We start from the raw sequence: 12,517 nt of genomic DNA on the forward strand, positions 1-12,517 counted from the left end.
AACACACGCAGCCCAAAGTGCTTTAAACAAAAAAGGAAATTAAAACTGAAAACCCATTAATAAGAGTACAAATTTATAACTCATTAATCAACAACATTGATTTTATCCTTGCTGATACTATAGGTAATATTAACTACAAACATTAAAAATACTGTTAAGAATATATATTTTTGGAAAACATTCAGAATTTTGGATGGGGCAAAAACGTTATGTGAACAGAATGTCAGCACACACCACACCAGTGAACTGTCAGTGATTATGAAACATACCTGAGTAACAAGTGGAAAACACAACAAACAAAAGGCGCTGGGAAAAAACGTGCATTTACTGAGAACTGCCCGCAAACTGCCCATGTGAAAGACTCGTGTTGTGTTGTTGTGCATGCAGAAACATTGAGGAAATCCTTGCTGCCAGAGGAGAGACAGTGAAGAGGCTGGCTGGAGGTGATGCTCTGGAAGTGGTGTTGAATGAAAATGTGAGAGAGGAATCACAAGGTGACATGGACAAAGCAAACAGTGGTGAAGGAAAAGAGTGACACTGTTCATAAAGAACGTGTGTACTGTCATATGTTTGTACTCTCATTTTATAATAATAAATATAAATGTTATTTAATTCTGTTGCTGGTGTCGTGCCTTCTTAGATATAAAGGAGGAAAATAAAGATAAAAAATGCAATGAGTAATAGTCCTCAATAAAGCCAAATGGACGATAATTGGATCATTCCGTGAACGTCTGGTTCTGATCGTTGTTTGTTTTTGTTTTGGGTTTTTTCGGACTGACGGCATCTCTTCCCATGTGACATGATTCCAGCCAATCGTGCTGTGAGGGTGCCTCAAAACATCGAGCGTGATTGGTTGAAGGACCAGCTGCGCCCGCCCCTCGACACAGTCCTTAGTGACGTCACAAAGGTTTACCAACCGTCACTTGTTTTAAGGGTAAATACATACACAGTGTACGAGTAATGAGTGTATGTTTTACGACAGAACATCAGTCGGCTTGTTTTTTTCGGTAACGGCGGATGTAAAATACGATATTCTGCGCCTCTAGCACAATAATCCTACATTTCCCACCTGGCAACTGTCTCCCAGTTATCGCGAGAACACACCGCTGCATATTAGCCTCACACAGCACATCTTAGCCTAGCGTAGAGCCGAGCGACCTACCATTTCTGCAGTCGTTTCGTCTGTTTGGACTGCAATGGAGGCTGCTACAACCGCAGACGATACCGACAGACCACGACATAGTCCTTTCCTGATCGGTGTTAGCGGAGGAACAGCCAGCGGGAAGGTCGGTCCTTTTCATCACTTGATCGCTGTCGAGCATCCCGACTTCGTTAGCTTAGCATGCTAGCAGCGTCAAGGTTCCAGCATTTCTCAGCCTGTCACTCTGCGGGCACGCCCTACTTATGTATTTGGTATTATTGGTTAGTGTTTGGAGTCTAGTTCCTGTTTTGCTACGTTATATTTAACGCAGATTTGAGTCAGTTTGTTAAGATATTAATTGGCTAACTAGCTGCAATGTCAAACACCGTAGGGAGGAAAGTCAGCTGACAACACATCCGACAAAAAACAGATCCGAACTGCTGGACGTTAGCTAGTTAACTCACGTCCGGAAGTGACTGACAGTTGGTTTTATGTCACAGTCAACGGTGTGTGCGTAAGATCATGGAGCTTCTGGGCCAGAACAAGGTGGATCACCGCCAGAGGAAGGGTGGCGATCATCAGCCAGGACAGTTTCTACCGAGTCCCTAACTCCAGAGCAGAAAGCCAAGGCCCTGAAGGGCCAGTACAACTTCGACCATCCAGGTAGGCACTGATACACACGTCCTCTCACACAGTGCATGCTGCGCATGGCTGCTTGCATCATTGAGGACATGATGGAGGAAATTCTGCCAAAGGAGATGCAGTGATGGAGGCCAGGCTGCTGATGTGGTGGTGGATAAGTCTTCAAGAGATCTCGCATTTGTAGTAGAGAGAGAATATATAACGAGTACCACACTTTATTCTGTTTGTCTTGCAGAAGCCTTTGACAATGACTTGATGTATAAAACACTGAAGGACATTGTAGAGGGGGGCGTGGTCGAAGTGCAGACATACGACTTTGTCACTCATTCCAGGTAAGAATGGAACGGAGCAGTTCACGTTTTAGTCCGATCAGCTTTGACACATCAGCTGTGTGTGTGTGTGTTTACAGGTTAGAGGACCGAATCACAGTGTACCCAGCCGACGTGGTCCTCTTCGAAGGCATCCTGGTCTTCTACCCGCAGAAAGTGCGCGACATGTTTCACATGAAGCTGTTTGTGGACACCGATTCAGACCGTGCGGCTGTCTCGCAGAGGTACTCATGGGTCTCCATCGCCTGCGTAGCACCTGCGATGTTGTCACGGTGCATGAATGCTTTGGTGTCCTTTTAGTTCTGCGAGACATGAACAGAGGGAGGGACCTGGAGCAGATTCTCTCTCAGTACACGACATTTGTCAAACCTGCTTTTGAGGAGTTCTGTTTGCCTGTAAGTACGACGATCGCTGCACATTCACCCAGTTGACCCCCCCCTACCAGAAATTCCTATTCTTCTTCCAGACTAAGAAGTATGCAGACGGTCATTATTCCGAGGGGCCGTCGACAACATGGGTAAGTCGGATGTCTGCGGTTGTGTTTTCTGCTGGTTCCGTCTGCAGTGTGAACACCCCCTTGTCTCCTGCCAGTGGCCATCAACCTCATCGTGCAGCACATCCAGGACATTCTGAACGGGGACATTTGCAAATGGCAGCGCGGGGCCATCACCACCCAGGGGCGGAGCTTGAAACGGGCCATAACGAGCACTGCGATCTACAGAACGGGACTGCGACCTCAGGAAAGAGGGTCCTGCTGGAGCCCAGCAGCCGGCCCCACTGAGACTGGCCCACGCCCAGTTTGGAATGTTGCTACTGATTTGTACGGAGCACTCGCCCGCTGCAGTGAGTGCTGAAAGGTCTTTGTTGCCGGCGTTATTTGTACATTCATCAGTCTTCCAGGATGCCGTTTGTCTTTCAGTGTTAGACTGTGACCTGGGCGGAGGCAAGGAAGACTTTTTAAAAATTTGACGTCATAACTTAACTGTTACATATTCTGTTGATTCCAATGACATTTAGATATGAATTATTATACTACTGTCTGGCTGATTCTGATTGGCTGCGCACAATACTTTCCACTAAGTTCAATCGCTTCCTAATTTACCTGCTAGCCCTGTAACCATAGCAACATAGGTCAAAATGTCAAACTGTGGACCATCAAACTATACATTATTCTGCTGAAAAACAAAAAGAGGGGGTTATTAAAAAAAACAGAACTGAGCAGTTCATATCTTTTACTACTAAAATCACAAACATCTGAATGCAGAATGTAAATCCTTACCTGGATCCACCATCCGTCACACTTCAGTTTCCACCACATCACCAAACATGTCCAGATGTTTTTGTCGTCGGTAAATGACGTATAAGGAGAACAATCATCGTTGGTTATCTGCAGTGACCTCGTTTTGTGTTTTAAATTACTTAAATTATTAAGTGTGTGCTTTCTGTGGTGATGCACTTAGACTGGTCTCAAGTGCTTCCTGTTGGTTCAAACATGCCTTAACTTTTTCCACTCACCTTTGTGTACGACAATACATGGAAATTCCATTTTTTTACGTCTCGCCTGTGTTTAAATTTGGACAAATAAAGTAACACCTACCTGACGCTGCGTATATATAGAAACAGCTGTTTGTTTTATTGGCGTTTGAGAGCACAGTGTGATGTGTTGGTTCTGACCCCCCCCCCCCCGAAAACAAAAAAAAGGGAATTAAGGATTTACGACAGCACATTCGGGAATGACAACACACACTCACGGATGACTTCAGTCTCACACTAACACTCGTTCACACCCACGTGTTGGGGCTGTGATTGTGATTGGCTGATGGGGGGTTCCTACACGTCCCTATGGTGCATGACGATGAGAGTGATGACTTACATTGATCACAGCATCTTTAGTAATTCACCTGTTTGTGTTTTTTCTTTGCTTTTTTCTTTTTTTTAAGTGCACATATGTACGGCACTTGGGAGAAGCTAAGCTCTTCTCATAAGCATAAAACATCCTTTTTGAGAACAAAAGGAGCAGTGTATATAATACATTTCATAACCACACATGATTCTTACACAAAAAAAACCAAATTCCAGTCTCTAATGGTCGTCCTCTCTTCAAGTTCATGCCCCGCCCCGCCCCCCCCCAGCAGACTGTCGGTCCGAAGCCTGCGCGTTGACGTCACAGTTCAAAGCAGGTTTCGCTCTCGAAAGGTTCTGCAGTTTGAGGAGCTCGGGCTGCGGAAGAAGACCGAGCCAACGGCACATAGAGGGGGAGGAAGGAGCAACTTGAAGAGCAGCGGACCATTCACCTCAACGTCACGCTCACACGCTCCACCCCGCCACAGAGAGCCCAGGGAGCAGACTTTGGTTTTCATCCGCAGCGTCTCCCTGTCGCTCTGTGGTTCATCCTTGGCACCAGGATTCACTTTAGTCACTGAATCTCTTACCGTCCAAACGCCGGAGCCGCTCATTCCCAATTCTAGTCTCCCAGAGCGTCCGAGCTCTTTGTAAACCGAGCTCATGCTTCTCCAGTTTGTTGTGCATCCCCCTGCAGCGAGTCTCCCATCGGCTCCAGCGGATAACTTCCATTTCTCTCAGTCGGTGGTAAAGCGGAGTTGGCGTCACGAAGCACAGTTGGAGGTCAGTCTCAGAGCCTCAGGGCGGAGCCCCGAAGCTTCTAGGTCTTCTCCTCTCGGTCCGTCTTGCGCCGGGTGATGTTCCTGGGCTTGATCTTCAGTGACAGCTCCCACAGCGCCTCCTCTGCCAGGTGGTCGCTGAAGTCGTTGAAGAAGCAGACGATGTCTTCGTTCCGTTTCAGCTCGTAATGCCTGAGAGGACAAGGACTAATCAAACACCAGCAGTGTTCTATCGAGAGCTAGGATGTTTGGAGGAGTGTCTGGAATGTGAACTAGAGGAGAAGAATGACAGCAAACAAGGCAGGGAGGGTAGTGTGTGTGAATTACTCTGGATTGGCGTTCATAAATAGAGTCAAAGTTCAAAGTTATAAGACCCGAGGAACGTTTGAATGTTTCCCTACAATACTGTCCAACGTTTGCAATATTCACAGGCATGTTATATCGTGAGTCATTCGTCATGACTCCATATTGGAGTCATGACATGGCCCCCATATTGGTACAGTTGGAATGTGAAATAAATATTCAAGAGTTCATGAAAATGAAAAAAAAACAAAAAAAATCCTATGAAATCTGAAAAACCTGGTGAAAACGGACTTGTGTCCTGATGCAGATGTCTTTGTTTTAGGGGACGCACACAAACTATGAACACGTCACTAGAAGGATCAGGGTTGGTTTGATTTCACAGAGGGGGGGGGTAATCATTTTGACCTTGAACATCATATGGAATGTGAATCTGAACGTGTAAAATGAAAACAAACATCCCAACATCAGCAGCGTGTGCATTTCACCGACGTGAACCTACGCTTGCTGGAAGCGCCGCATGCTGTCCAGGATGTTGAACTGCTGCCAGCGTTTGGAGAAATTGACCTTTCCGTCGAGTGAGGTCGGGGTTCCCGAGGTGAACAAACGGTCAAGTCCTGGAGAATGAGACCCCCTAGAGTGCGGAGGGAGGACGGACGGAATAAATGAAAAGCTCTGACTGAGCATTCATACGCTCGACGTCCACCTTCACTCACAGGTACGGGATGCATGGAGGCTCCACTTCTGCAAGGGCAGCTCTGTACGCTCGGAAGGACGACGAGCTGTCGATTAACGTGCAATATTCCTCCAACCCCTGAGAATGAAAACAGCACAAGTCAGACAAGAGACTCAAGTATCATGTACTCATGACTCGTTCCCTTTAGAGAATTCTCCTTAGTGTTAGTCCCATTCGCGACCGATTCATTGAAAAGAACGAGTCTGGGTGGAGAAACTCTACTGAATCACTGAAAGATTCGTTCATTACACATTTCAGCTGAGTGCGGCAGAGAACTATGTGAACCTGATTCATTTGTAACCTGTGAACGAGTCGACTGAGACGAGTGTACTGGAGGAACGAGTTCATTGCACAGCACTGAATGACTGAACGAGTCACTGAACGATTCACTGGATCATTCACAGAACGAATCACTGAACGAATCCATGAACGAACTGTTCCGCAGGGAATGTCTCTTCTTCTGGTCTCACCTCCGACGTCTGTTTCTGCCACTCCAGTCTCCTGATGGGAGCCGAGTCCAGCGCCGACAGTATCGCCAGGTAAGAGTTGAAGTTATTCAACTTCCGTAAGTGCTGAAATAACAAACGTGAGAAGATGTTACAGCATCGCACAGGGAACAGGAAAAACGGACACAAGGTGTTTGGGTTCCAAGAGTCACCTTCATTATCTTGATGAACTTGAGAAGCAGCTTCTCTCTGTCCTGAGCTTTCTCCTGCTGAATGATCAACGAGCGGACCCTGGGCCGTGGGAAAGACAAACCGTGTATGAGACGGATGAGAGCGAATGACGGACAGGAAGTAAGTGATAGAAACAAGGCCATGTGGCGGTGGGTCGTACCAATAGCTCATGTTGTTAAAGTGCTCTGTGAACTGAGTCAGGTTCGGACTCTTCTCCTCGTTCTGCTCCTTCGCCCAAAGCAACACCTCAGGGATCTGGAAATCAGAAACAACGCCAGCGCGTTCTTGAACCAGCCGGTCCGCAAACACTGACAGGAAGAACGCACATGTACAGAAGCTGCCAGACCTCAATTTTATAGAAGAGTTCAGCGTCAAGAAGAGTGAGCTGATCAGCAATCTCATGACTGCGGAAGTCATGGAGAGTTCCAGGCCTGTTGGGACACAAAGGTCATTAGGTGACGTCTTCAGCTCCGTTATAATCAGAGCATGTATTCAGTTTCTATTTGCTTTGGTTCATCAGGAGAGTGATATGAAGATTCATGACCTTTGGATGTAAAACATGGTAACTGATGCTGGTGTTCAGTTTTTTTTATGAGTAAAGCTGAAAATATTAAAACTTTTTGGTGAAGCACAGGTGAAAGCATCCTTTGGAGTACTGTCAGAAAATGTTGCTGATTCCTGAAAGCTGACAAGTGTCACTCGGTTCTCCTACCTGGTGTGAAGAAGGAGGAAACCGTCCAACGGTTCCTGGACGTTGAGAACAGACATGTTGCTGTCATTACGGTAATGATTTACTGGCTTCCAGCAACAGAGCGAATGAGAATGTCGTAGGAACCGATGGACAGTTTCTCCTTCTCCTAGCTCCTTCATCACCACCAGATAGAGGAGTGACACTTCTCAGCTTTCAGGAATCATTCAAAATTTTCTGCAAATCATTGTGTCATTACGGTACTCGGATACTGGGATAACAAGAGAAAAGCAATGGAGTCTCATCCTGGTTTCCAAGGAAACCACACTGATTCAGGGGCAGCCAATAAGAGCCTTGTTGTTTGTGATGATGAGGTGGTCGTGAACCAGTCACCACGTGGAGCCTCCACCCGTCTCTACCTTGCAGAGGACGCCTCTGGCAGCAAGCGGCTTGAGGGAGTTTGTGTAGCGCAGCAGCTTCTTCTGCTCCACCTTATCCAGGATGTTCTTGCGGAGAACTCGGGCAAGGCTGAGCTCGCCGTTGCACACCCAGCGTGAATACCAGGTCCATCAGCTGTTTCAAGATGTCTTCTGTCAGCTCCACCAGACTGGAGGTCAGAGGAGGAAGACGGGACTGAACGGTTTGGTTAAATGGAACACCGCGCCCCCCCTGGTTCTGACACAGTACTATTCACACTACATTTCAATAAATGACTAAACCCTTTGAAACCAGTGGAATCCCACTGCTACATGTAAAAGAACAACTCTTAGTTCTAATCCCAACATGTCCTTTTTCTGGCTGCAGAGGAGCACAACACAGTCGGGAAAAAAATAACTCAAATGACTCCCCCACTCACCACAGCTCATCCACCACCCGGACCAGGACAAAGAACGTGTTCTTGCTGACTCGCTTCTTGATTATGTCCGGACTGTGGCAGAAGCTCGTATATGTGCTTTTGTGGTCAAGGACAACGATCCCATCACGGGGAGAAGATGATTTCGACTTCAGTAAACAGGGGAGAGCTGCCAGCCAACAGGAGGCCGGTCACGCTCAGACAGACGTCTATACGAGAGCGCTTCAAGTGGAATGCGGTATTTTCTTGCCCCCTCCTCTATCTCTTAGCAGAATGACCGACACACACACACACACACACACACACACACAAATGAGACGCAACAGATGAGCGAGCCAGACGTCACACACTGCTCACGCACGCAGATTCAAGGGGAGCAGCTGCGTGAAGACGGCAGGCTGGTGCGTGACTGCAGTGTCAACAAACGTCTTTACAGTGAGAGTAGAGAAGAAAAAAAAAAAAAAAAAACAATCAGCAAACAGTCATGGATGTGCTGTGTCTCCGGCAAGCATGAACTGGAAATGGATCGGATGCCTAAAAGCAAAGTAAGTCTCTGTAAATAAGGACAAAAAACAATCACCTCAGTAAGAAAAACAGCCTTTTTATCACCAGAGCCGACGGAGCTCAGAGTGATTTGAAAAGGATATCTGTAGTGCAGCTTCTTAATGAGGTCCTCTGGGGTTATAAAAGTCCTGTATGTAGTCAGAAAGGCTTCACAGTACAAAACAAGATCTGTCGGTGAAAAAAGAGGAAAAGTAGCACGTTTCAGTCACCAGTTAACTTCCTCTACAAACGTTGGAGCACCTGAGAGGCAGGATGTTTCAAATTGCAGGTCTGTTCAGGTGTCACAGCACAGATGCAGCTGTGACCCTGAAACACAGTGACACACTGCCCCGCGCTGCACGCGCACGCACACACACACACACACACACAACACAACACAAGGGATGAATGTCAATGTGCTCGACGCGTGTGTTACCTCTGCGTTCCGTTTCTGTAGCGTGGACTAATAAGATGTCTCCTGATCCGGCGCGGACATCAGGGCCATCATCATTCTGAGGGGGGGAGATGAAGGCGTCAGTGACATGAACAGAGAGAGGTGGAGGGTGCTGGGAGAGAGGGGACAAGGTGATGCGGTCCAGTCCACAAAAACAGCAGCCTGCACCTCTCTTCCTCCTGACAGTATTTTGACTTCCCTTTCCCCACCCCCCTCCCTCCCTCCCTCCCTTTCCTGCAGCAGTTCAGTGATGAAGAAAGTCAAGACGGTGCACAAGAAAAGATTTCTGTCACAGGTTTTAAATGTCATGACGAGCTGGAAATGTCTCCATCTTCTTCAAGTGATGTCCCCCCCCGTCTGCTCTGCTGATGCCCAGCGCCCTGTACACGGGCTGGTATCACTGTCACAGATCTGTCCATCACACTGCAGCACACAGACAAAGGAGGAGTGGCGTAGGACCATGAATCATGCTCTGCAATTCCACAGTCTGACCTCCAGAGGGCAGCAATGGCCATGAGTGGTGCATCTCTGAGTTCACATGTGAATGACACCCAGTGGACCTATTGATGCTTCTGCGTGGGAAACTGACGCGGACCCTCTGTCGTACCCTACAGGGGCCCTATGGCGTCATGCGCGTTTATAATTATAATTCAGCGTTTGAGTGTGTTTCTCAACTGAAAGTGACACACAAAAAACGTTTTTTTTATCAAAAACCAAACAAACAAAAACAACAAAAAACACCTTTCCGTTAATTCTATTTTCTCTTTGAGCACACAAGTCCCACTTCAAGAGGTGGGAAAGTCACATGACACAAACAGTCGAATCGCAAGACGAGCCGTCGTCTTACTTCTTGTTTTAGTGTTATCCTGCTCATAATCTCCTTGTGGTCAATGAGAGACAGCTCGTCAACATCCTCCTCATCACTCTCAGCGGGGCTCTTTTTGTCTTTTGCCTCCTGAAGGATAAAATAAACACGTCACAACCCAGACGTAAACAGGGACAATGTCAAGATTGTTGTGGTGCATTTTGATTTTGAAAGGCTTCACAGTTTGAACTAAATTACTGATATTCTATATTGGACATTCTAATTCTAATTTATTCTAATTTGTTGAGATGCACCTGAAGCTTTAGGGTCACAACATAAGCCTCACCTTTCCACTTCCAGCACCTCTTTGCTATTGGTGGATGGTATTTGAGGGGCGGGGTCCTGGAGGACATCGTCAGCTGTGATTGTTTCCTGACAAATGGGGGTGAAAAAAAAAAGAAAGCAATAATCAACAGGTGGTGTGGAACATTACTGGCAAACTGCTCCATGCGGTGACAGATGTCTGGCTATTGATGAGACCCTATGACCCCGAGATCTCATGCCACATAGTAAGTGAAGTGTTTTGATGAAGCTTAGAACCAAAGTCCCGATGAGAATAATGTAGCTTTACCTGTGTATGAGCAAACAAACCCAATAAAAGGAGGCCAACACAGAGAAAACCCAGGGAAGACACCAACGATACAACGAATGTGGAAACACTCTCATTTGCTCTCAGTTTCAATCTGCTGTTACACAAACCACAACAGGACATGCACACCACTGATATACACGCTGACCCAAAAGGAATAAACACCACACACAGTCACACACACACTGTGATGGGATATGTTGGAAAATTGACTGAGAATCCCGTTTTGAAGCAGCGACATTGAATATGGTTAAATGTGAGTACGAGCTGAAGCGCAGCCGGAGAGACAGCAGTCACCAGCCAGCCAGTGAGACGAACACACAGATGGACGTCATCCACAGTCACAAGACGGAGGCCCTCGCAGGCAAACCCATGAACGTGGAGACCGGCTCAGGGTTTGGCTGCATCCACCTTCCATTTCAACCGCATCGCTTTGAGATATGAATCAGTCAGAGCTACAGCAGATCACTGCAGAAACTGACAAAATGACTAATTTCTAGCCATAAAATCTCTTTACACTTAAAATAAGACATCACTGGAAAGAGCAACTTGTTTTCAGATATTTTTCACTTGGTTCAAGCAAATTTTCACTTGAAATAAGCAGAAAAATCTGTCAGTCGAGCAAAATCTGTCAGTCGAGCAAGATTTTTTTGTCCAAACTGGCAGATTTTTGTCTTTTTTTTTTCTCAAGTGAAAAACAAACTGAAGACTGTTGAAAAGTTAATTGTCAGGTGATGTGTCTTATGTTAAGTGGAAAGAAACTTAAATATTATCTGTATGTATAAATACAAATATTCTTAGTAAGATTTGGTGCAGTGATGAAGCTCTGCAACTTCCTCCACTTCAAAAGTGCATTTTGAATTGACTCAAACCTTGTGATGGAATGTGTAAATGGAATGGTCTTTCACCCGTGGCGGTCAGCTACTTACTCTGAGGGAGAGCGGCAGCTCCCCCATTGGCCTGGCTGGACGAGTACAAGTTGACATACTCTCCCTCCCCACCCTCGTCATTTGCACTCTCGCTCTACAGGAAAAAAAGGAGGAAGGACAGAAACCGGAGGCTTGAGGGAGCGGAGAGCGTTTGCTGAGGGTGGGGACAACACATCAAGTGTGAAACTGTGGCTAAAGAGACATAGTGGCTAGCTGAGGTCCTGGTAATGCAGTGAGTTGTTTGCCAGCGCAGTTATCATCATGACCACCAGGTGACACTGGAGTGCATTATGTGTAAAGTTAAAACAGTGTTTACTAGGCACAAAGACATGCCGTGCATTGTGCTCTACCGGGAATTCACCTAAGACCAAGAACTAAGGCGCCAGGACAGTTTGTTGGCGGTGACGATGACAACAAGAAACCACAAAGTGAATCAGTAGCCGACTTAATCAACGCAACAAAAAGAAACGCTGTCGGCCAAAGAAGGGCAATGGTCTTTATCTGTCATTGGAGAGCTGTGTCCACCATCCAGCCTGTTCGTTTGTAAGCTCACCGCTGAGGTGTGGAGAGAGTCCAGTGAGAGAAGACTCAGAATGGAAGACAGATGGCCATAGAGCCCATTGAGTCAGCCAAGGACACGTTGGGCCCGCCCCCACTGCCATCCAGAACGGTGGCATTGGTCAAGGCAACCTGGTCCATGTTCTGTGATCGGTGGGAAGAACGAAAGCGGGGGTGGGGGAGACAGAAGACTAAAGGATCATAGAGGTTATGATAGACCCAGATAGAAAGAGAAGCTGAACAACAGGAAGCAGGGGAGTGTTCACATCATTCTCTGACATCTTCATGAAACCTGAACTATGGGAGGGATGTGCCTGAACATGAAATGCGCGCGCGCACACACACACACACACAAGAAAACCCCGAGCAGGGGACAGTAAGATAACAATGGAGGATAATGATCAGAAATGTTCAACAAGGAAACACTCAGTCAGCAGGCATAAACTCAAATCGTCTATTTGTTCGGTGCCACCTAGATACAACTACAGCATCTCAAGCACATTAAGTCCTCCGTTCATAAGTATTCTAATCAATTTTGGAAGTAATAAGGAGGTGGAGATTTACCCTATAAGGTTATATCAGTACAGGACAG

At 46.7% G+C, this 12,517-nt stretch overlaps 2 protein-coding genes across 2 annotated transcripts; one reads left to right on the forward strand and one right to left on the reverse strand.

Moving 5' to 3' along the window:
- Positions 1-1,196: 1,196 nt before the first annotated feature.
- On the forward strand, positions 1,197-2,893 carry LOC144741624 (uridine-cytidine kinase 1-like). The gene is given in 14 exon segments (XM_078624125.1): positions 1,197-1,286; positions 1,642-1,656; positions 1,658-1,708; positions 1,710-1,745; positions 1,747-1,804; positions 2,019-2,115; positions 2,193-2,316; positions 2,318-2,336; positions 2,413-2,507; positions 2,579-2,596; positions 2,598-2,615; positions 2,617-2,629; positions 2,704-2,811; positions 2,814-2,893. Coding segments are annotated over 14 exon segments (822 nt in total).
- Positions 2,894-4,774: 1,881 nt separating this feature from the next.
- Positions 4,775-12,069, reverse strand: LOC144741625 (rap guanine nucleotide exchange factor 1-like; the record flags this gene model as incomplete). The annotated part of the gene is given in 19 exon segments (XM_078624126.1): positions 4,775-4,925; positions 5,536-5,612; positions 5,614-5,640; positions 5,642-5,667; positions 5,727-5,847; positions 6,240-6,341; positions 6,428-6,506; positions 6,607-6,701; positions 6,793-6,880; positions 7,558-7,688; positions 7,690-7,741; positions 7,991-8,083; positions 8,635-8,719; positions 8,967-9,042; positions 9,832-9,936; positions 10,153-10,221; positions 11,354-11,461; positions 11,921-11,958; positions 11,961-12,069. Coding segments are annotated over 19 exon segments (1,632 nt in total), but the record flags the coding sequence as incomplete, so codon positions are not given.
- Between the last annotated feature and the right edge of the window lie 448 nt (positions 12,070-12,517).

This window comes from Lampetra planeri, unplaced genomic scaffold, assembly GCF_965212315.1.
Source record: "Lampetra planeri unplaced genomic scaffold, kcLamPlan1.2.h2 scaffold_623, whole genome shotgun sequence".
Lineage (NCBI taxonomy): Eukaryota > Metazoa > Chordata > Hyperoartia > Petromyzontiformes > Petromyzontidae > Lampetra > Lampetra planeri.